A 21799-nucleotide genomic window follows, 5' to 3' on the forward strand; every position below is an offset into this window, starting at 1 on the left:
AAGCTTACCATGCACCATTACCCTTTAATACTAACTAAGGGGGAGGGGGATTTAGTGCAGAATTAGCTAATGCAGGGACTGGGAATTTTAGGTAACTGAGACTGGGCTAGAGTAGACCAACAACTCTAATGAAACTCTCTGGGAGGAGACATTCAGATCCTTGGGACTTTAGTTATAGGAAATTAGTATTAGGGTTATCTATTTCCCTTTCGACCTTTCATTATTTAATTAAAATACTTTCCCACTTACTGAGTGGTCTGTGTGTTAATCTTATACCAGGCTCTGCCTTGGTCAGAGTTAACTGTTGGCTTTCAATCCACAGTGTAACATATTGTTACTGGCCCAATTCAATCCATCTTATCCTATACCCCAAACCACCATAATTCAATATGCTGTTTCCTCCAGTGGAATACAAGCTCCTTGAGGGCAGGGATGGTTTCATTTTTGTCTTTGTCATCTCTTGTAAAAATGGCCTTCTGATTTAAGAGTGTTTTCTTGTATTTCTGAATCAGAAGATGAAAAGACCACAGAGGGCATCTGCTATAAAGGGGATCAATCATCTAAGTCATTCGCTGGCCAGATTTAAAGACGTCAACAAAAAGGCTGAATGTGTTGCTTTGGAGCACTTGCTCTCTGACCATCTGCTATCTATGGGGAACTGACACGGAGAACAAGCCTGTTGGACACAGGGTACAGAACTTCAGGGCTTCTTCAAGGCCAGAATGCTGAGGTATTATTAAACTTCCAAGAGTTGGGTTTTAGAGTCTGCAGAAGCAGCATCGTGCTTGGAGATTGTGCATAGCCACTGGCTAGGAAAGGAGACGCTGAGAGCTGCCCTCTGTTCGGCTGAGATTCCCTCCAGGAAAGCCTGGGCACTCACCTCTTTCTCTGGGACTGAGAATATCTGATGATAGTGGTCATTTAGAGAGAGGTCTTGGCAAGGTGGCAGACAAAGGGAAGCCCCCCAGGGAAGCTGGATCTCTAGGCATAGGCCAGCTTGTGTGAGCAGAGTCGAGGTGGAGATGACACTTGTTGCTGCAGCCCTTGTAGGAAGCAACAACGGGAGAAGGAAAGCTGTGTCATTTGGACCTTGGGGAGGTGGGCTGGTGCTCCAGCATAGACTGAGCCAGGCACCATGGCCCCGAGCAGGCTCCCAGAGACAGAAGAGATAGGGCTTAAGGCCGTCCACAGTTCTGTTGCTTTGCTGATCCCTACCACGAGATCTCTTCCCACACACAAACTCAATGTGGGGCAGGCTAGCTTTTCCTGTGGCCTGTAGCTGGGACAAGGCTCAGGCCAGAACTCTGGAGTGTAGATTCCTGTGAGCCTCCAATCATACCTGGCTTCCTTGTGTCAAAGATTGCAGGAAGACATCGAGCCTTCGCCAGGGTTGTCCTAGTGATCAAAACATTTAAGACAGCATGGCTGGAAGGCTGGGAGACCTCCATAGGATTTTCAGGCAAGGCGAGACCTTGAGAAAGGAGCAGGGCCAGACTGAGGCTTACAGAGCACTCTTTTTTTCCAGACAGTTTGGGTTTGCCAGGATGGCCAACAGAGAGCTGCTTCTTTTGCCTCTCAGAAGTCTGTGTGGACATGCTAGGAGGATTGAGATCCATCCTTGGGGCTTGGTGCTTTAATTGCATGTTAGGTATTCAAGGGAGGGTGTCTTCCTTACGGATCCTTCATTACAATATCCAGATGGGCCTTTTCTGGGATGGAAGCCAGGGACCTCTGCTGCTAGGCTAAGCAGGGATTCTTGACAATCAGACTCTACATGATGACAATTTAAATAGCCACAGTTAGGCCTTATTATATTGTAAAAATCCACAGTTAGGCGATGTTATATTATAAATATTCACAGTTAGGCCATATTATATTGTAAGTATCCACAGTTAGGCCATGTTATATTATAAGTATCCACAGTTAGGTCACATTATAGTGTAAGTATTGTGTAATTATTCTAAAATTTAAGGTTTAAAAAATTTTGGAGAAATTTCAGGAAAAGAAACTTACCAACATCCTGAATCAAGACAGTGGACCCTTTTTGGAGAAGGTGCTGTAAAGATGCCTGAAGAAGCTACACACTGCAACAAAAGATCCAGAATGAACTTTGGGATATAATGAACTGAATTGAGGGGTTGAATATACTTTATTCTGAATGTAAACTCTTATGCAAAAGGGGACTGCCCCCTAGTTGGCATTTTGTAAATGTGTCTATCAGTCAGTTTTTGTATTTTAATCCCATCTCTAACTATTGTAACTCCCTCTTAGAAAAATGCAATATTGTATGTACTTTTAGCTAGAAAGTATTTAGAGTTATAAGATAGTTATATTTAAATGATCCATTGGGGAGATGGGTTTCTCAAAGGATCACAGGGGGGACTGTATCAAGAGGATGTGTTAGAGCAAAATATACAACATTCTTCATCAGAAAATGCATTCTGAAAAAAACCTTAACTGCACACAGTTTAATTTGGCTGTATGGTTGGCACTTAATGTTTTTTTTTTTTTTTTTGGTAAATGGTATACTAATGAATTGCACTTATTTCACTCTTATCCTTGTATTTTATTTAATAAAAAAATGCAAACCATTCTTCCTTCCTGAGTAATTTTGCCTGTCCAAACATTCCTGACATACCACAGTTGTGCCAGGTTTGCGTCAGTGCACATTCTGTACGTCAATAAAAGTTAAGGTTTGGGGTAGAACTGGGAGAGATGGACGAGACAACCATGAGGGAACAAAAGGAGAAGAAACAGAGCAGGAGATGAGGGGAAACAAGGAAGAAACTGGTAGGTTAGGCAGCAGGCAGCCAGGTTACCTAGGAATAATTGTCTACCCTTCCAAATAAAACTGTATAAAGTACATATCTCTGAAAATATTAGATTATTAGAAATATTAGGAAATTTTAGAATAGAAAGAAATATTATTAATTTTAACTATAACAGTATCCACAGTTAGGCAGTGTTATATCATAAATATCCACAGTTAGGCCATGTTATATCATAAATATCTGGAGTTAGGCTATATTATACTGTAAATATCCACAGGTGGGCCATGTTATATTGTAAATATCCAGTTAGGCCATGCTATATATTAAGTATCCACAGTTATGTCACATTATATTGTAACTAACCACAGTTAGGCAATGTTATAATATAAATATCCACAGTTGGGCCATGTTATATTATATCCAGAATTAGGCTATATTATATAGTAAATATTCATACTTAGGCCATGTTATACTGTAAGTATCCACAGCTAGGTCATATTATACTGTAAGTATCCAGTTAGATGATGTAACATTGTAAATATCCACAGTTAGGCCACATTATATTGTAAGTATCCACAGTTAGGCAAAGTTATATTATAAATATCCATAGTTAGGCCATGTTATATTGTAAATATCCAGTTAGACCATATTATATTGTAAATATCCAGTTAGGTCATGTTATATCATAAATATCTGGAGTTAGGTCAAGCTACATTGTAAATATCCACAGTTAGGCCATATTATATTGTAAATATCCACACTCAGGCCATGTTATATTGTAAGTATTGTGGAAAGGAAACTAGAACAATTTTTGGACTTTCTGCCACTGTGTTGGAACAGGCAACAATGGGAATATTAGAGAGAGAAGAAATTGTTAAGACTGACAGTTGGTGAGGGAAGGGGCAACTGGGAGTGGCAGTTGGTCTTAGGACTAGAGCACTTCCTTCCTGGTGGGGGAAGTGGGAGGAGCTTTAGCTTCTCAATCTGGATAGAGTGCCTCTATTTTCTTTAACTCGAAGAGACAAGTCCAACCAGCTCAGAAGATCAGAATTTTTCTTGTTTGCTGTCTAATGCTAAGATTCTGAAATTAAGAAAACTAGCACAGATATAGCGTAGACAGGAATAAGAGAAACCCTCCACCAGCCTGTGAGGCCTGGCCTCAGCTCCAAGGCTGAGAAAGACTCCAACCTTATTTACGGACATCCCTCTTCCTTCTTCCCTGATACCTCTCCAATCCGAACTGGTTATTAAAATTTATCTTATTTGAATATCACAGTCAGATAAGAGGACTATCTTTTCTGGGGGCATAGAGGGAGCAGAATCTCAGTTCAGTCACTCAACGACAAACGGTCCTTATCGGACCCCTGCTGGGTGACCAAATTCTGGGGAAAGGCTTGTCCCTCAGGAGGATTTGTGTTTACCTGCTCTGGGGCAACTTTGGCAGCAATCCAGGGAGAAGACATTCCCGCAGGCTATCATAAGTAGCTCATTTCTTGGACACCCCATTTTGTTCAAAATATAGGCTCTTGGCAGGGGGCATCTCTCTCCCTTTGTCTCACCAGCAGCCATATTCCCTCTCTCCCTTTAACTCCTCCATTTCCTGCTACAAACCTTCCGTATCCCCTGTTCTTCAAATCCACCTACACCTTTCCCTATATACATTGCAGTATCCACAGTTAGATCACATTATATTGTAAGTATCCTCAGTTAGGCCAAGTTATATTGTAAATATCCACAGTTAGGCTATATTATATTGTAAATATCCACAGTTAGGCCATGTTATATTGTAAGTATTCACAGTTAGGTCACATCATATTGTAAATATCCATAGTTAGGCCATGTTATAATGGAATATCAATTCCTTTAAAGGAAGGTCTGAAATTCTAAAATCAAACAGGGAATCAGGAACCAGTTTACAAACTTGAACGTCACTATGCATTGTTTAATAGCAATCTTTATGTTCCAATGAGCCTCATAAGAATTTGAAGACTCCCAGGATACTTTATGTTTGATCTTGTAACCAAGGAGAGTCCCTGAAGTTCTCAACTGTCTAGAGGCCTTAAAGGAAGGAGCTAAAACTGTATTACTCATCCTCCTAGGCTCAGGTAACAGGCAGTAACTCTTCATTTAATCACTCTCATCCCCAACCACATAGACACAGAGATCAGAGCTTTTCATATTTGAGCCCAGAGAGTTTAGCAACCACAGCTACAAATAGTATCTTTAATATAGATAGCCAATTTTCTGTTTGTTTCTAAATTTTCATTTTGATCACTTTGCAGCATCTTACTAAGGGGCCAGAATTCTCAAGATCCTCAGAATAAAAACTGAGACCACTTCTAATCCACATGTAGATGGTTCCATTTTGGTCCCAGAGTTTTTGGTAGACAGTTAACTTCCCTCAAACCATTTGTGAAGATAAAAGGCAAGTCTTAAAAATTCAGAATTGAGGGAACAAGGATTAACCCAAGCCAACTTACTCCTACATGTATAGAAGCTACTTTCTAAACTAATAAGATATGTTTTATTAAAGGGCTAGAAATGCTTGCAAGCAAAATTAAACCTTTAAAAATACTTTTAAGACATCCTACAGTCCATGTTGTTTATCTGTTTATAAGCAATAATTCATATATATATACATATATATATATACACACACACACTTTTGTATTGAAAAGGATCAGGAATGCAATAACAAGGGGGAAGCTGGGTAGTTCAGTGGATTGAGAACCAGGCCTAGAGAGAGGACCTGGGTTCAAATCTGACCTCAGACACTTCCTAGCTGTGTGACCCTGGGCAAGTCACTTAAATCCCCATTGCCTAGCCCTTACCACTCTTCTGACTTGGAACCAATACACAGAATTGATTCCAAGACAGAAGGTAAGGGTTAAAAAAAAAGAATGCAATAATAAGATGTAAAAAAAAAACCACCAAAACTCAGCCCCAGCCCATAGTGGTAAACTAAAGTAACCCACTCAAAAAATCTAAGTCTATATTTTAGAAACTGTTTTCTGGAAAACTTTTAAATACATTTAAAAAACATCTGCTTGGCATTATCCATGACTGACCAGATTCTAATACTTTGTGAAGGGAGGGGAAGGGAGATAGATAGGAAGTCTGTTTTAAATGATCAAGGCAGACCCTAAAAGGGAAAAAGCAATTACAAAAGGGTACACTGAGATTGTTATGAGGGAAACCCTAATCCTGCCTCCCCACTAACAGTACTTCCCTGTCATTATATATGATATAGTCTCTAAAAATATTAAGGAAGTTGAGGATACCCATTCAATTATTTTTACCCTAGGGACAGATCTATCCATTAACTATCATACTAAAAATGGTTTGTGGACTTTTGAATAAATGACACCAGTATAGTCAGAAATCTTTGCAATATCTCTGAGGCAGAATTTTTTTGGTTTCTGTACTGTCCTTATCTTTTCCCTCTGCCCCTTTCTTATTTTGGTCTTTTGATTTCTTGTCTTTGTCTCTGTTCTCTATATCTGCTAGCACTTGAATTTTTCCCATTCCCATCTTGAGCCTGTCTTTTTCCTTGCTTATCTAAATATTCCTCACACATCTTCCTAACTAATTATTCCAGTTGTTGTTACTACTAGAATCTGGTCTGCCTTTTTAAGTGTTATGAATTTGAGGATGTTCCTGACGTATGTTAGTGTCTGGATTGTTGCCTTGGCAAATACGTAAGCTTGTGTAAAATTATTTGCCATACTACTGTATTCTTTGTAAATGGCATAGTTCTTATAAACAGTTGAGTTGGCTATCAATCCTATAATTTCCATCACCACTCCGGTAACTGCACTATATAAAATGTTATAAATCCAGTAGCAAGCTATGATAGCTAGTGCCATAACTCCAAACAATATTTGCAGCATCATTTTTTCACTTTAATCTATATCCAGTAGCCTGGTGTGGGTCAGACCTTTTCCGGGGTGCCAGATTTGTAGTAGATATTGAAACTTTGTGAATTATAGTAGGGGGGAATTTTTTGAAAGGCTGCACCAGGAAGCAAGCCAGGGAAAAGACTGAATCTTGAGCCCCTCTCCTATACTACTTCCTGTTCCTTTTCAACTGTCTGGGAAATGGTCTTCTCACAGATGGTAAGGTTTGAAATATTTCTCCCCTAATAATCACATCCCACAACCAGTCCTTTAACTAAAGGGATTTTTATTCTTTGGGAAGAAAGGATAAGAAGAGATTAGGGTAAGGGAAGAGGGAAATTAGGTTCTCCCTAATCTCTAAGTTATCTTGTTGATTGAAGATTTGAAATATAGTCAGTTCAGAAACAGAATTATTTTCCCCTAAGGGTAGATATTCACAACACTGCTGACAAGTCTCTTTGGGCTAAACCAAATTTCTCTGCAGCTCACAGTCTATGTAGAAGGCGATGGCTAGAGTGGATATAGAGAGGTCTGCCTTCTACCTTCTGATCAAACAGCCAGAGGAGGAATGAATTCTCAGCCAGCTCAAGCTGCTTAACTGCTAAATTCAAGGTTCCATTGGTGTTGCAAAGTTCTGAGCTCCTTGCTTTTTTTTTCTTCTGCAGATCCATTTGTCATTGTCCAATATCTTCATTTACAATACTTACAAAAGACAGCTTTGAAGACAACCTCTTTTTCTGGCTGGGAATATATGATAGTAACTTTGGGAGATTGTTTCATATGCTTAGCAACCTTGGTTTTACCCTTGATAATAGTCATAAAAAATAAAAATTAAAAGAGGATGGGAGCTGAAAAGTAAAATAATCCATAAACTTACTCTGAACGAGAAAAACACAAACCACCATTTTCCACTTAGCAATGAAACTTTATTCTTTATACACTGATTCCCTTACATCAATATTTCCTCAAAGTAGCCAGAACAGTTCAAGTGGATTTTTTTTTAAAAGGAACATAAAAGCAAGAGGGAGAGTGACAAATAGAGAGCTAAATAAATTCCTAGTAAGGTTTTTGCTTTTCATAGGATATAAAGCAGGAAAAGACCTAAGAGATCATCTAGTTTAGTTCTTTTATCTTAAGATGGGAACAAATGAGAACCATGTGGTCAAGGGAGTTGTCCAAAGTCATAATTGTATTATAAGGTGAAATGTGCTGATAAATATTTAACAACTGTCTCTCTGGGGAAAAAAATGTACCCATGATTCACTTTTAAGTTTAATCTGCATTATTAACATTTTCTCTGTCAATTTAATTTTAGACAAAAAAAAAAATTAAGTCCTGCTTTGTAGTTTGCCAGTTTCTGATATGTAAATGTTCACTATGTAAAACTGAGATTTGAACCCTGGACTTCAATCCCCATAAGCCCTTGCCCCACTTCCCCAAAATGCTTTGTAATCTCACAGAATTCTGAGGTGGGCAAGATCGAGAAGGTATTTAAGCTGATTTGCAAGGGCTTTTGAGCTCTCTCTCTTTTGGACTTCCGTTTTAGAGCAGACGTGGCTCTTTCCATAATGTAGGTGAGGTCTTGTCTAGGCCTCTGGCCTAGGCACGTTTTCCTTATCCTGTATTTTCTTTAATCCTTAATTCTTAATAAACCTCTAAAAAATATAATACTCCTTGCAGAGAGAAACTAATTTCTACTTGCCTCAGTCTCCCCATAGTCTCCCCTAAATTTTAGCTGTTACAACTACAATTGGCTCTCTGGTAAGAGCTGGACTCCTCTGTATAGAAGTATTCTAATAGGTCTCAACTCTGAACCTGTGTATTTTTGCCTCTAACTTCAGGGGACTGCCTTGTCTGGTTAAGAAAGAAAGGGGGAAAAAGGCAAAAGGCAATATAACATGACTTTGGTGGGGATGAAGGGGGCAGTGTGTGTCTATGTGGACAATTTTCTTTGTTTTTCAAAAGACCCCATGCTGTAAGAGACAACAGTACAGAATGCATCACACAAAATATGGTGCTATTTTAAAACTGTGCTTTAATTCCTGCTATCAGATATGATGCAGTGTGATACAAGTATATAAACTCTAATTGTACATACAGTAAAATAAAAAGCAAATTTATACAGATTTTGTCCAACAGCTTATTCCTCAAAAAACAAAAAACAAAACAACAGGCATGTTTTAAAATTCAATTAAAGCTAGCTTGTATTCAGTGTAAAAACTTGGAGGTATAAAGAGAAACTCAGGATATTATATACAGTAAATTAATGTACATTTCTAAACTTGCAGTGCAGCATCTTCAACAAAGTTTTAAATGGTTTCACTTCAGCTTTTACAATTAAGCACTTCTGATGTTTCAATCTTTAATAAAAATTTCACAATATATAAACCCATTTGATAATTTTGTACACAAATACAAGTTATAGAAATCTGATTTCAAATATAAATACATAACCATCATGACTTTACATGTTACAACAGCTTACTCTTCTTTTCCTGGACTGCAGTTTGCAAAAGTATATAAAAATATTCCAATGCACAATCAACTACTATTACCATGGTCACAAATTTGTGATTCTGACCCAAGACTTCTGGAGCATAAAGCATCACACAAAGTATTTTTGGAATGCATGTTTACTAAAAATCCGAAGTTTTTATAGGCTACTGTATAAATATTCACTTTATAATAATATGGTAACAAAAATAGCTAGCTCCATAGTGTATTTGGGGGGTGGGTAGGGGGATGAGAAAGTGGAGCAATGTGGAGAGGTTAGTGCTAGTTTAAGAAAGCCCATGTAACAGAAGGGAGCTATGGAACTAGTGTCCTTATTAAAAACTGCTATTGAAAGCTTTACACTGTCCTCACTATTAAGACTTATAAGGCAACCTAGACTTGGAACTTTTTAATTGTGAACCTCCCCTCACTCACATTAATCCTATTCTCCCCCAGACTCAACATCTCTCAACTAAATAGATTCAACCTGGCTCATAAGTTAACATGGAGATGGGAGAACAGTCAACAATTTACTGTATGTATAAAGATGATTCAGTGCAAACTTAGAAACTCCTCTAACGACAGTTTCAACATTCTTTGTCATTGTCCTTGAGCAAGTAAGGGTTTTTTCCCACATCGAACAATTACAAGAGGCTCTATTATTAGATATAAACACATACAAGTACAAAAAGAAACATTAAATTAGAAACCTCAACAAATGATTTTTCTTTCTCATGTAGTATTTGACAGGTCACATCAGGAGCAAAATGACTAATTCTTACAAAGTGTATTTTTTTTTGCATAAAAATATATGATTCAAACAGCAGATCAAAAAGAGGTGTCAGGCATAAAATCACGTTTCTTCTATGGCTTTTAAAATCACTGAGGTACTATAAGATATTCAGCAATCTTGATTCTAATGTTCTAATGATTTCCTAGCTGTGAAAGACACATTCAAAAGGATCACATTCCATCAGTCTGCGCACAGGACAGACATTATCAAAGGACAACTTTGGGGTTGCCACAGAAGGCTATGGTTTGTAATGCTCTAGTAAAAGAGATCTAGAGTCTCAGTGTGCACTAAGAAAAACGTTAAGCTGTTAGCTTCAAATACTGGGAGGCTCAGATGAAAAATTTAGCCCCATTAGAAGGAATTGGAGGCTCCCCTAGCAAGCTGAAGAAAAACTCAGTCTGGCTAGTGGGATTAGCAGCAAGCAATTAGAAGTATATCAAGGCATCCAGAAAGTGGAGGAATGCTAATTAAGTGCAGCTTAGTATCTTGCACACAGAAGGTGCTTAATACATTTTGCTGAATGAATAAATGAATGAAGGAATCCCACATAGAGAAGGATGTACAGCATAGCATATACAAATGTGTTACTAAATCTGCTCTGTCTAGCAACTACAAAGCTAAACAATGGAAGGGTGAAAGTAATGATCAGAAAATCAAGGATCTGGAATCTCAGCTTTTCAATGCCTGAGATGTAGAGAACAATGAACTGTTTTGCTTAAACATACACCATAACACATCTTCACATCCTTCCCATGCTCTAATAAATCTTTTGATCCTTTACACAAATGCATTTTTAGAGGTATCTTAAAATGACATGGATAAGAAAACTGACTCTTCTTACTGACTTGGTAACAATTTTGGCACAGAAAGAATTTTAGCAAAGTGTTAAGACCAAGAACAATTGACCAAGTCCTTTAGCTGTAATCCAGACATGAAAACATCTTCCTGACAGTTGCTTTGTAGAAATTACATAAGAGGACACGATCCTATTCAAGTGTCAAGTTATAATACCTTGAAAGTAACTCTCCTAGAGACAGTTTCAGTTGCATAGTTTTTCATTAGCCACAGTAAACAAAGAACCATCCATTTTCCTGGCCACTAGGCTGGTGATGACCTAGCCGAAACCACAAAAACACTTTGCTAATATATTAGGTCTTATACTATGATCCATTTTAAGTGCCAAGAACCCACAACAGTCTTCGGTGGTCTCCTTCTCCACAGTTTTTGAGTAACTGACAAAAAAAAAATTTAAGTCACACATCACCTAGATCAACAAATTCATCTTCTTGTTTGGCCAAGTCTTCCTCATCACCCAATGTTTTCCAACTATTTGTGGGCAAGACTGGCTTGGAGGAATGCCTCTGGAGTAAAGCAAAGGGAAACAAAGAGGACAGGCGGGCAGGCTTCCTTAGCAGTGACAGGCCATCCAGGGGAGGAGCCATCAGGCTGTTGTGCTTCTCATCAATTTTTTTTTGCAAGCTCTGAACCTCTTCCATCATTTCTAAGACTTTGTTCATAATGGCCACTGGGCTACCTCCCAGGATCTGGGCTTCTGGAATCCAACGCAGACAGCGTTGGGCCCAAACTTTGATTTCTGGACCCTCTATATGAGGAAGCAACAGTCCATGATAATCAACAATTTTGCTATGCCAGCTATCATAGAATTCTCGAAAATTGTCATGAAGTTCATCAGAAGAATTAATTAGTTTGCTAATTCTCTTGCCTAGGAGGTTCTTGATTAAGTGGTCTGTTTCAAAAAATCCTCTTTTAGGAGATGATTTATTTGGGTTAAGTGGTAGAGAAAGCTGTCGCTGGTGCTTTAAAAGAGACAAATACTTTTGTTTAATAAACAGCATAGTTATTTGATGGTGTAGAGTACAAAAATATTGTAAAAGCCTTTTAAGATGCATCAAAATTACCATTTGTAGCTAAAAGTTATTAAAATTTAACAGCACAGAGAAGTTACAGTTTGACTTTTATTTGCTTACATAAAAACAGTATTAGATACACAATGGGCTCACAAATGCAAGCAAAGGGAAGAGGAAAAAATGGGGGAGCCTTCACAGAAAGTGAGGTTTGACTTGATTTGGTAAATAACATCATCCTCTTCTCTCCTGAACTAGAGCAAAAGCAAACAATATTCCTGGAAAATTGATTGGGAAAGAGGAAAGCCAAAATATTAAGCCAGAAGTCTGTGATGAAAAAAGAGGGGGATCTGATCCTCAACACCTTGAATGACTTCCTCTTACTCCTTCCCAATAGAAACAGAAGTTCTTTGGTGAGTGGAATTTTTATGGGGATAAATTAAAAGGAGCCAGGCTCTGGTTCTAATTTACAGTTAAGATTAAGCACCCAGGCAATGCTCTAAATGGATATATTTTGTGAATTTATTATTAAATTAGCTGATACCTTTTTTTTGTTTGTTTGATTTTTTGCCAATTTACAAAGCCTACCATGGCACTTTGAACTGTTTATCTACAACTAACCAGGAGTCCCTGCCAGGGCCTGCTTAGTTACTACTTGTCTATCCAGTGTATCTTGTTTTAAAAAAAAGAAAAAAAGGATTTATATGTGGGGAAAGGAGAAGAAAAATGGCTCTTTCAACCACATCCACAGTTCTATGCTTAGTTCCAGGCACCACATTTTAGGAAAGGTTTTGGTAATATGGAAAAAGTTTATAGGACAGTGACCAGTATGGAAAAACAGTCCTGTGACATCAAAGTGTTGAATTTGGGACCATAGGACCTCCCATCTCTGCCACATTGTATGACCTGGGGTAAGTTTCTTAACCACTCTAGCCTGAGTTTCCTTATCTGTAAAATGAGGGGGTTGGTTTAGAGCAGGGATGGTGAACCTGAGTGCCCAAACTGCAACCCTCACACAGCAAGTGACTCTTTCTTCTATTCAAATTCTAAGTGCCTCAGATACTTGAACATTCACAGGGGTGGTGAAGAGAGGCATTAGAAAAACAAGATCTGGATGAAATTGTAAATTACCATCTGGCCTCAAATTCCTCTTCTGTAAAATGAGGGGGTCCGATTGATCACTCTGTGGACTTTCCTAACATTCTAAGATGCTATGATTTCAAAACAGCCAAGGATTAGAGGTGTCTATGTGAAGCCACCAGGGGGCATAATGTACTTAGGAACAACTATTTCTGGCAAAATACCAAATGGCTCAGGTATGGCTATTTTGTGTTTCACTTTCATAGATCAATCTCCTTCAGATCCAATGGGGGGGGGGGGGAGGGAAGAAGAGGGAGAGGTGGGCAAGAGTTTAAGACCACGGAGGCATAAGAAGTACTATCTCCAGTCTAGTAAGATTCTTGAAAGGCCTAGCAAATAAAAGGTGCTTAATAAATGTTTGTTTGATTGAATGTAGACAGAATATTGGATTTGGGAGTCAGAAAGACCTCAAGTCGAATCTTGCTTCCCACGTGTACTAGCTGTTTGACTCTGGGCCAGTCACAACCTCTGGGTCTTAATTTTCTCATGCTTAAAAAGGAGATAAAGTATCCATAGCATTTACATTTCTCTTCCTCCATAATTACTGGGAGGATCAATTAAGATAATGTATAGAAAGCATTTTACACATCTTAAAGCATGGTATAAAGGTCAATTATTATTACTGAAAAGGCATTGGAATGCTTGGCATTTTTAGACTTTTAAGTCTAATCTTAGCCTGGTCCAAACTCAATCCTTATTAAGAATTAACCCAAATTTTCAGATAGGCCATTGAACAGTCATTCACAAGAGCAAGGACAAGCATGACAGCCAAGTTCCCCCATCTTGGACTACCAGAAATATATTTTCAGAAGAGAGACACAATGGCAAATATTTTATTAAGGGATTAGTGACCATTGACTTCATTTCTTTGAGGGACTTTGTGGAGCAATTTCCTGTAATGAAGACAGCTATGAGTCTACTCACCTTTTTCGGGAAGTGTTTCAGAGATGAATGTAGTAGAACAAACATGCATAGTCAAATTGAAATGATTAGCAGGTAGAGAGAGAGGAAGGGGTATACTCCATTTAAAGACACACTTAAATAAGGAAATAGTCTTTTGAATGGTTAAAAAATTTTGGCACCTGAATACAATTCAATATTATTATGCTGTAAGAAATAATATAACAAACACTGAAAAACCTGGGAAGACTTATGTGAACTAATGTAAAATAAAGTAAGAAGAATCAATAAAATAATATGTGCATAAAGACTATGACAATGAAGTAGAAAGAATAACAACTGTTTTGACCACAGAGAACAAAAAAAACCAGAATTCAGTGAAGTTATAATGAATAAGCTTGACCCCCAAAATGAGATGAGAAAGCACTTGCTTCTTTGGACTATGGGTCAGTAATATTAGAATTAATGCCATATTTCTTCAATGTTGGTTTTTTCTTCTTTGTTACAAGTTATGGCTCTCTAGGAGAGGAATGCATTTTGGAATTGTAGAAGCAAAAGTTATCAATAAAAATATATTCAAAGAAAAAGAAAACCATCATCTAACATGTATTACTGACTATAATCTACTACCTTTCCTTCCCTTACTAAATCCTAATCTTTGTTCATTCCATGACCTCCCCATCCCATTTCTTCTCAGGTTATCTCCCCTTCCCTAGCCACTCTCTACTCTTCCTCTCATCTTGACTCCTTAAGAACCAATTCAGCCCTTCACTATCCTCCTCTGAGTCCCTGGCCCCCAATCTGTTATAAAACTTTAATTGGGCCCTTGCTGCTGTTGGCGATCTTATGATTCTTCCCTTGTTGATACAATCTCCGCCCCCTCCATAGCCGCTCCTCCAAATCTTTTTATTCCTCCTCAAACTTCCTGTGACTCCACTTCCACCTTCCCCTCTTGGCTGAGAAAATGACCTCTGATTTTACAGAAAAAATTTAGGTCATTCAATATGACCTTCCTCTTTCTCTTATGTAGATCATTCATACCTTCTGCCAATATCTCCTTCACCAGTCTCATATCATGAGATGGCCTAGTGAGGCTAACCACTTGCTCTAGAGGCTCAAGTGATTCCATTCTATTTTGTCTAGTAAACATTCCCAGATATCATCACTCTATTATTGCTGCCTACTATGCCTATTGCTGTCTTCCCTATCTTGAAAAAACCCTGTACTTTTAACTTTTATTCTGTCTCTTCTGTCCAACTCTTAGCCACATATGTAAAAGGTCCCTCTGCTTTCTCTTCTCTCATTCCTTTCTTTAACCCCTTAAATTTGGCTTCTGATCTCATTCCACTGAAACTTCTCTCTCCAAAGTTACTAATGATCTCCTCATTGCTGTTCCACAAACAAGACACTCCATAGCTGGCTCTGGGCATTTTCTTTGTCTGTCTCCCATGTCTGTAATGTTCTACCTCCTCTATTCCAACTAAATAACTATTCCTTGGTTTAAGTCCCAATTAAATTTCCATCTTTTATAGAAGTTTTTCCCAATTTCTCTTAATTCTAGTCTCTGTCCTCTGTTACTTATCTCCTATTTATCTGTTTGTATACATTTGTTGGCTGGTTGTCTCTCCTGTTAGACTGTGAACTCCTTGAGGGCAGGGGCTGTCTTTTGCTTCCTTTTTGTATCCACAGTGTTTAGCACACAGAGCCTAACCCATAGCAGGTGCTTAATAAATGTTTACTCATTGGTTGACTTACATTTAAAGTCATGGGTACTTAGGAACTGTAGATAAATTTAATTTTTTTTGCCAAAATAATGCACCCAGACAATAAATAAGCTATATCTTACGATGACCCCTCATTAAATATGGGTTTATTTGGCCTTACCTGGCAGAATTCCATCTTTAGTGTCAAAAGACCATGTTTCAAGATCATTTTGATTTAGGACAAAGTCTGGTCTTCAAAATGCAAACAATTCTAATGATCTTTTATATTGGCCAATCACAAATGTCTCTGGATGTGAAGTAGTAACACAGGTATTTATATCAATTATATATAACATAAAAAATTCTTTATGACATTACATATGACTGGGCAGGCAAGAAAGATCAGTAATATAAATATCTTACTTTAAAATGTGGGGCTCTCCTTGGGTTTCTGTCTGGTTTTGGCTTTTCCACATAAAGAGGATTGTTGAGCAAAATCTGAGCCTTAGATTCGAATTGCACAGACCAATCCCAAACGGTTAGGAGACTCAAAGGCTTGTTTTGTGAGTCCTGGCTTTCCTTACCCTGCCAAGACAAGCACAGATTATATTGGCTCCAAGGGTGGGACAGAACATGGCAAAACTTTGAGAAGAAAGGGCATGTTGTAAGAATCTCAAGGTTCCCTTTCCAGAAATGATGACTGCCCTGATATTTATCATTCATTTGTCACTTACATATGTAAGAGAGTTTGTTTTTATTAAGTTATTCACTGGAAAAAAAAAACTTTGCTAAAACAGGATGAAATTGTGTTTCTTTTATGGATTTGTGGAGTTTTAACTAAAATGACATGGACACTAGAGTATTTACACAAGACTGCAGTAACTGCAGGGATAAGAAGCAGGTCTTTTACATTTTATTTTATTTTTTAAAACCATTGTCTTCTATCTTGGTATCAAGTAATATCTTAGTATCAAGTAGTAATCGTCTTACTGACTAGGCAATTGGAGTTAAGTGACTTGCCCAGGGTCACACAACTAGGATATGTGAAGTCAAATTTGAATCTCAGTCCTCCTAACTCAGGCCAGGCTCTCTATTCACTCTATGACCTAGCTGCCTCCTTTTATATTTTACAGAGATAGCACATTGTAGTAGAAAAAGAACTAGAACTTAAGAGTCAGGTGAGACCTGGGTTCAAATCCTAGCTATGATACTTATGTGCTCCTAAAGCAAATCACTTTACCTCCAAGCTTCAGTTTCCTTTTCTGTAAATTGGGGACAGTACTTGATCCACCTACCTTCATAGGGTAGTGGGGAAAAAAAAGCTATAGTTAAAAAAAAGAAAGATAAATGTAAATCATTATAGGAAAGGCTGATTTTGGGATGAAAAGAATAAAATACATGGAATGGGTTGTGGTCTAAGATTATAATGGGCAGACTTTAAGATACATTTAAGTCATTTAAGGGCAGCTGGGTAACTCAGTGGATTGAGAGGCAGGCCCAGAGATGGGAGGTCCTGAGTTCAAATCTGACCTCAGACACTTCCTAGCTGTGTGACCCTGGGCAAGTCATTTAACCCCCATTGCCTAGCCCTTACCACTCTTCTGCCTTAGAACCAATACACAGTATTGATTCTAAGATGGACGGTAAAGGTTAAAAAAAATACATTTAAGTCTTATGAGCTTTATTGTTAAGTGAGACAAAAAACTCTAAAAATGGAAAGTTAAAGGGTAGTTTGAAACTTGTTCCTACTTTCTTAATTTCTACTCAGCTGATCCAAGTATGGATTTGCTATTTATGTAATGGTGCTATGCCCTGTGAGCAGTTTCAGAGCAGAACAAAGAGAAAATGACAAAGGTTAGGCAGAACTTTTTAATACCAGTAAGAAAAATAAAGAATTTTAATGGCACAAAAAAAAAACCCTGAAAAAAACTGAACTAGCAAATAAGAGAATAAAATTCTAATAGAGGCTCTTACCACATTAGCATCTTTCTGATATGGTGAATTGAAGAAGAAGGTACTAAAGATAGGTATGTACAGGCTATCTGACAAAACAGTCAAGTAAGTCTCCGTGAACTCAAAAGCTGGAGGATACTGTTGTACCAACTGCCAAACACAGTCTAAGAAAAGTAGGAAAACAGGAACCTAAAATAAAAAGAAGATTAAGTTACTTTAAAGGCCATGTAGCAGATGGGAGCTGTCCTAAGTCCCAGAAAAGTGAGAGTTACTTCTAATGTATAAGGAGTTTGGTATTTTAATGTAGATCAACTAAGGCATGATGGTATAAACATAGGGCGAGAAAGACATTAAGACAGGCCTAAATCAGAGCTATAGACTTTCCAAGAAGATAGCAAGTCTTCTTAAAGGCAAGAGGCTTTGTGTCAATGCTTCTTTTGGAGTTGTGTAAATCACTATGAATGGTACAGGTACTCAGTAAAGCTTTTCTGAACCACTTAAGAAAAAACAAAGGCTTGCTTTGCAAACTGAAAAAAAGGCTGGGAATGGAGACTGGCCCACACAAATATTGCCATTCCTTTCCATAGGATTAAATCACCTGATCACTCTGCACATCAACATTACAGAAAAGAACAGTATAGTTTCTAAGAATTGTGTTTTCCAATTTTATTAAAATTCCTAGGTCACCCAAGGCCTCTCTTTACTGAAACCTTATTTTGAATTATTCACAGTTATTGCATTGAAATGAGATGGTAATCTAGAGTTAATATGCTTTTTATGAGTAAGGCAAAATTTTCTTCATTACTTTCGTTGATTTTTTCCCTGTAAGATACTCTGAATTCTAATTTTCCCCCTGAAAACAAAAGTCTAAAATTGGCAGCAGTGCTATACCTATCAAACTACCAAAACACTTTTTTAAAATAGAATTAGAAAAAAATCATAAAGTTCATCTGGAAGAACAAAAGGTCAAGAATATCAAGGGAAATAATGAAAAAATGTGAAGAATGGGGGGCTAGCAGTACAGATCTTAAACTGTACTATAAAGTAGTGGTCATCAAAACAACATGGTACTGGCTAAGAGACAGAAAGGAGGATCATGGAATAGATTTCAGGTAAGTGACCTCGGTAAGCTAGTGTTCAATAAACACAAAGACCCCAGCTTTTGGGACAAGAACTCACTATTTGACAAAAACTGCTGGGAAAACTGGAAAACAGTATGAGGAAAATTAGGTTTAGATCAACATCTTACGCGCTATACCAAAGATAAATCAAAATCAGTAAATGACTAATATAAAGAGTGAAATCATAAATAAATTAGATGAACATAGATGAGTATACCTGTAAGATCTGTGGAAAAGGAAGGAATTTAAGACCAAGCAAGAGATACATTGCAAAATGTAAAATGAACGACTTTTAAAAGTTTTTGTAGAAACAAAACCAATGCAACAAAATTAGAAGGAAAGCAACAAACTGGGAGAACATTTTTATAACAAAACTCTCTGACAAAGGTTTAATTTCCCAAATATATAAGGAACCAAGTCAAACCTACAAAAAATCAAACCATTCCCCAATTGACAAACGGTCAAGGACACGAATAGGCAGTTTTCACAGGATGAAATCAAAACTATCAATAAGCACATGAAAAAGTGTTCTAAATCCCTCCTGATTAGAGAAATGCAAATTAAAACAACTCTGAGGTATCACCTTATACCTAGCAGATTGGTTATTATGACAGAAAAGGAAAGTGATGAATGTTGGAGGGGATGTGACGAAATTGGGACATTAATACATTGCTGGCAAAATTGTGAATTGGTCCAACCATTCTGGAGGGCAATTTAGAACTATGTGCAAAAGGCTTTAAATGAATGCTTGCTCTTTTACCCAACCATACCACTCCTGGGTTTGTATTCCAAAAAGATAAGGAAAAACACTTATACAACAATATTCACAGCCGTGCTCTTTATGGTAGCAAAAAATTGAAATATGAGGGGGTGTCCATCGCTTGGGGAATGGCTAAACAAATTGTTGTATATGTTGGTGATGTAATACTATATTGCTCAAAGAAATAATGAACTGGAGGAATTCCATGTGAACTGGAACAACCCTCCAGGAATTGATGCAGAGTGAGAGGAGCAGAACCAGGAGAACATTGTACACAGAGACTGAGACACTGTGGTACAATACAACATAATGGACTCCTCTACTAGTAGCAATGCAGTGATTCAGGACAATTCTGAGGGACTTAGGAGAAAACTCTATCGACATCCAGGGAAAGAATTGTGAAACCAGAAATGCATTAGAAAAATATATAATTGACCATGTAGTGCGTTAGAGATGTGATTAGGGTTTTGATGTTAAAAGACCACTCTTCCACAAATATGAATAACATGGAAATAGGTTTTGAACAATGATTCATGTATAACCCAGTGGAACTGCTTGTTGGCTTTGGGGGGTATGGGGTGGGGAGGAGAAAGCGGGGAGGGGTGGGGATCATGAATAATGTAACCGTGGAAAAATATTCTAAATAAAAATTAAATAATTAAATAAAATCAGCAGCAGTTTTGGGGGTCACCCCAATAAAATGAAGTTAATTTTGAAAATTGCAAACAATCAAAGTTGATTTGATGAATACAGAGGACAGGAGGTTATAGAGGATCTCTTTAATGTCTTTCATCTACAAATCACTTTACTTAAATTGTTCAAATTTTCACATTAATCAGGAAAAGAGCGAATCTTTTCCTAACTCAAAATCTTTTGCCAGCAGTGATCTTATAATAGAATTGATGTACTTTCACCAAATCCCCCAAGGGAAACCCCAAAATAGTCATTAAAATTTACCTCCTCCTTATCATTCTGGCGTAGATGGTTGCATCGATCCAAGAAACAGTGCCCACCCATTATCCATTCCTTTTGGATGAGGCTCTGAAAGCCAAACCTGGTTCTACAGTATGGGTCCATCATCACTTGCACCAGAGAGGAGATTATGCAGCACAGGTCAGATGCATTCTCCTCTAGGAAAAATCATGGCAATAATACAAAAAGACAGTATAGTACAAAATATTTTAAAATTGCAAAGGATATATACATTGGAACAGTAATGTGAGTATCAACATCAAAGCACTTATAGGCAACAGTTGCTATTGCCAAAGGTCATACTTAAATTTTTTTCTAAAGGTGAGAAGCAATATTTATTTAAAATTTGAGGTTTCCAAACTGTTATACACATCCTCTCTCATTACCTAGCACATTAAATCCACTTACTTTTTAGGAGCACAGAGGGAATGAAGAATCTAAAACATAATGGAGGCTCTCATTAGCAAATCCCATTTGGTGTTTTCATGCTTTTAACTTTGACTGTCTTATTTCCTGCTAGCTGTTCATTCCAGGTTCATCTCAGATGTTTCTTTTCTTTTTTGGGGGGCGGGGTATATTCATCCTATTCCTATCTTTGTAATGCTTTAGAGTAGTCTTCATAGGCCTGGAATTCTTGTATTTTTATACCAAATGATTTATCCCTGATCTAGATCTGAAGAGAGATTGAACACAGTGGCTAAAGAGCCAGCATTGAAGTTATTATTAATAGGATCTGGTTGAGTTCCCATGCTGTCTCTGACAAAAACTGGCTGTGTGACTAGAGGATATTCACTTAACCTCTGACCAATTGTCTTTCTATGTATACGTCAGGTCATGCTACTACTTTACTCAAAACTCTTCAGTGGCTCCCCTGACTGTCCTTCTAGTAAAGTCTAAGACATTTTTACTTGGTATTCAAGGCTGTCCAGCATCTAGCACCATGCTCTACTCTTTCTTCCAGGAACATTTCATTTCTAGTTTCTAGATACTATACTACAGCCTATCCCCTAACTCTGCCCCACCTTCTTCAGCTTTTCTTTGCTCATATGTTGTTTCCTGTGCCTGGACCACCTTTCTCTGTCCCTCTTTGCCCAGTGAACTGGGCTTTGAAGGATGGGTAACAATTCAAGCAGCAGCTTTCCTTAACTTGTCTCCTGCTTCTGATCTCACATGCTTTGTTTTTCAAACCTTTACTGCACATTTTCCACAAAGTTGTGTGGCAGAGTTGTCTTATCTTTCCATTAGACACTATACTCTGTGAAGGCAAGGGTAGTCAATGTCTTACCCTGAATTTGTATGTCCTTTAGCACCTTTCATAGTGTTCTGTACAAAATAGGTGCTGATTAAATCTTTACTGACTGAATGCTCCACATGTGTAAATACCATAGTGTCTACTTGTGTATTTGTTTAATGTATATAACAATAGAAGAAA

At 37.7% G+C, this 21799-nt stretch overlaps 1 protein-coding gene across 2 annotated transcripts in view; it reads right to left on the reverse strand.

Moving 5' to 3' along the window:
* Positions 1 to 8682: 8682 nt before the first annotated feature.
* The window catches only part of MTMR12 (myotubularin related protein 12), a 93950-nt gene continuing 80833 nt past the window's right edge, over positions 8683 to 21799 (reverse strand). For both annotated transcript variants that reach the window (XM_001365807.4, XM_007487502.3), the window contains exons 13-16: positions 20353 to 20525; positions 17536 to 17703; positions 15985 to 16146; positions 8683 to 11770 (exon numbers count right to left, since the gene is read on the reverse strand). In XM_001365807.4, coding sequence (XP_001365844.3) covers positions 11207 to 11770; positions 15985 to 16146; positions 17536 to 17703; positions 20353 to 20525 — 1067 coding nt within the window. In that variant the 3' untranslated portion in view covers positions 8683 to 11206. The remainder of the gene's footprint in view (positions 11771 to 15984; positions 16147 to 17535; positions 17704 to 20352; positions 20526 to 21799) is intronic.

The sequence above is a fragment of the Monodelphis domestica genome, chromosome 3 (genome assembly GCF_027887165.1).
Source record: "Monodelphis domestica isolate mMonDom1 chromosome 3, mMonDom1.pri, whole genome shotgun sequence".
NCBI classification, from domain to species: Eukaryota; Metazoa; Chordata; class Mammalia; order Didelphimorphia; family Didelphidae; genus Monodelphis; species Monodelphis domestica.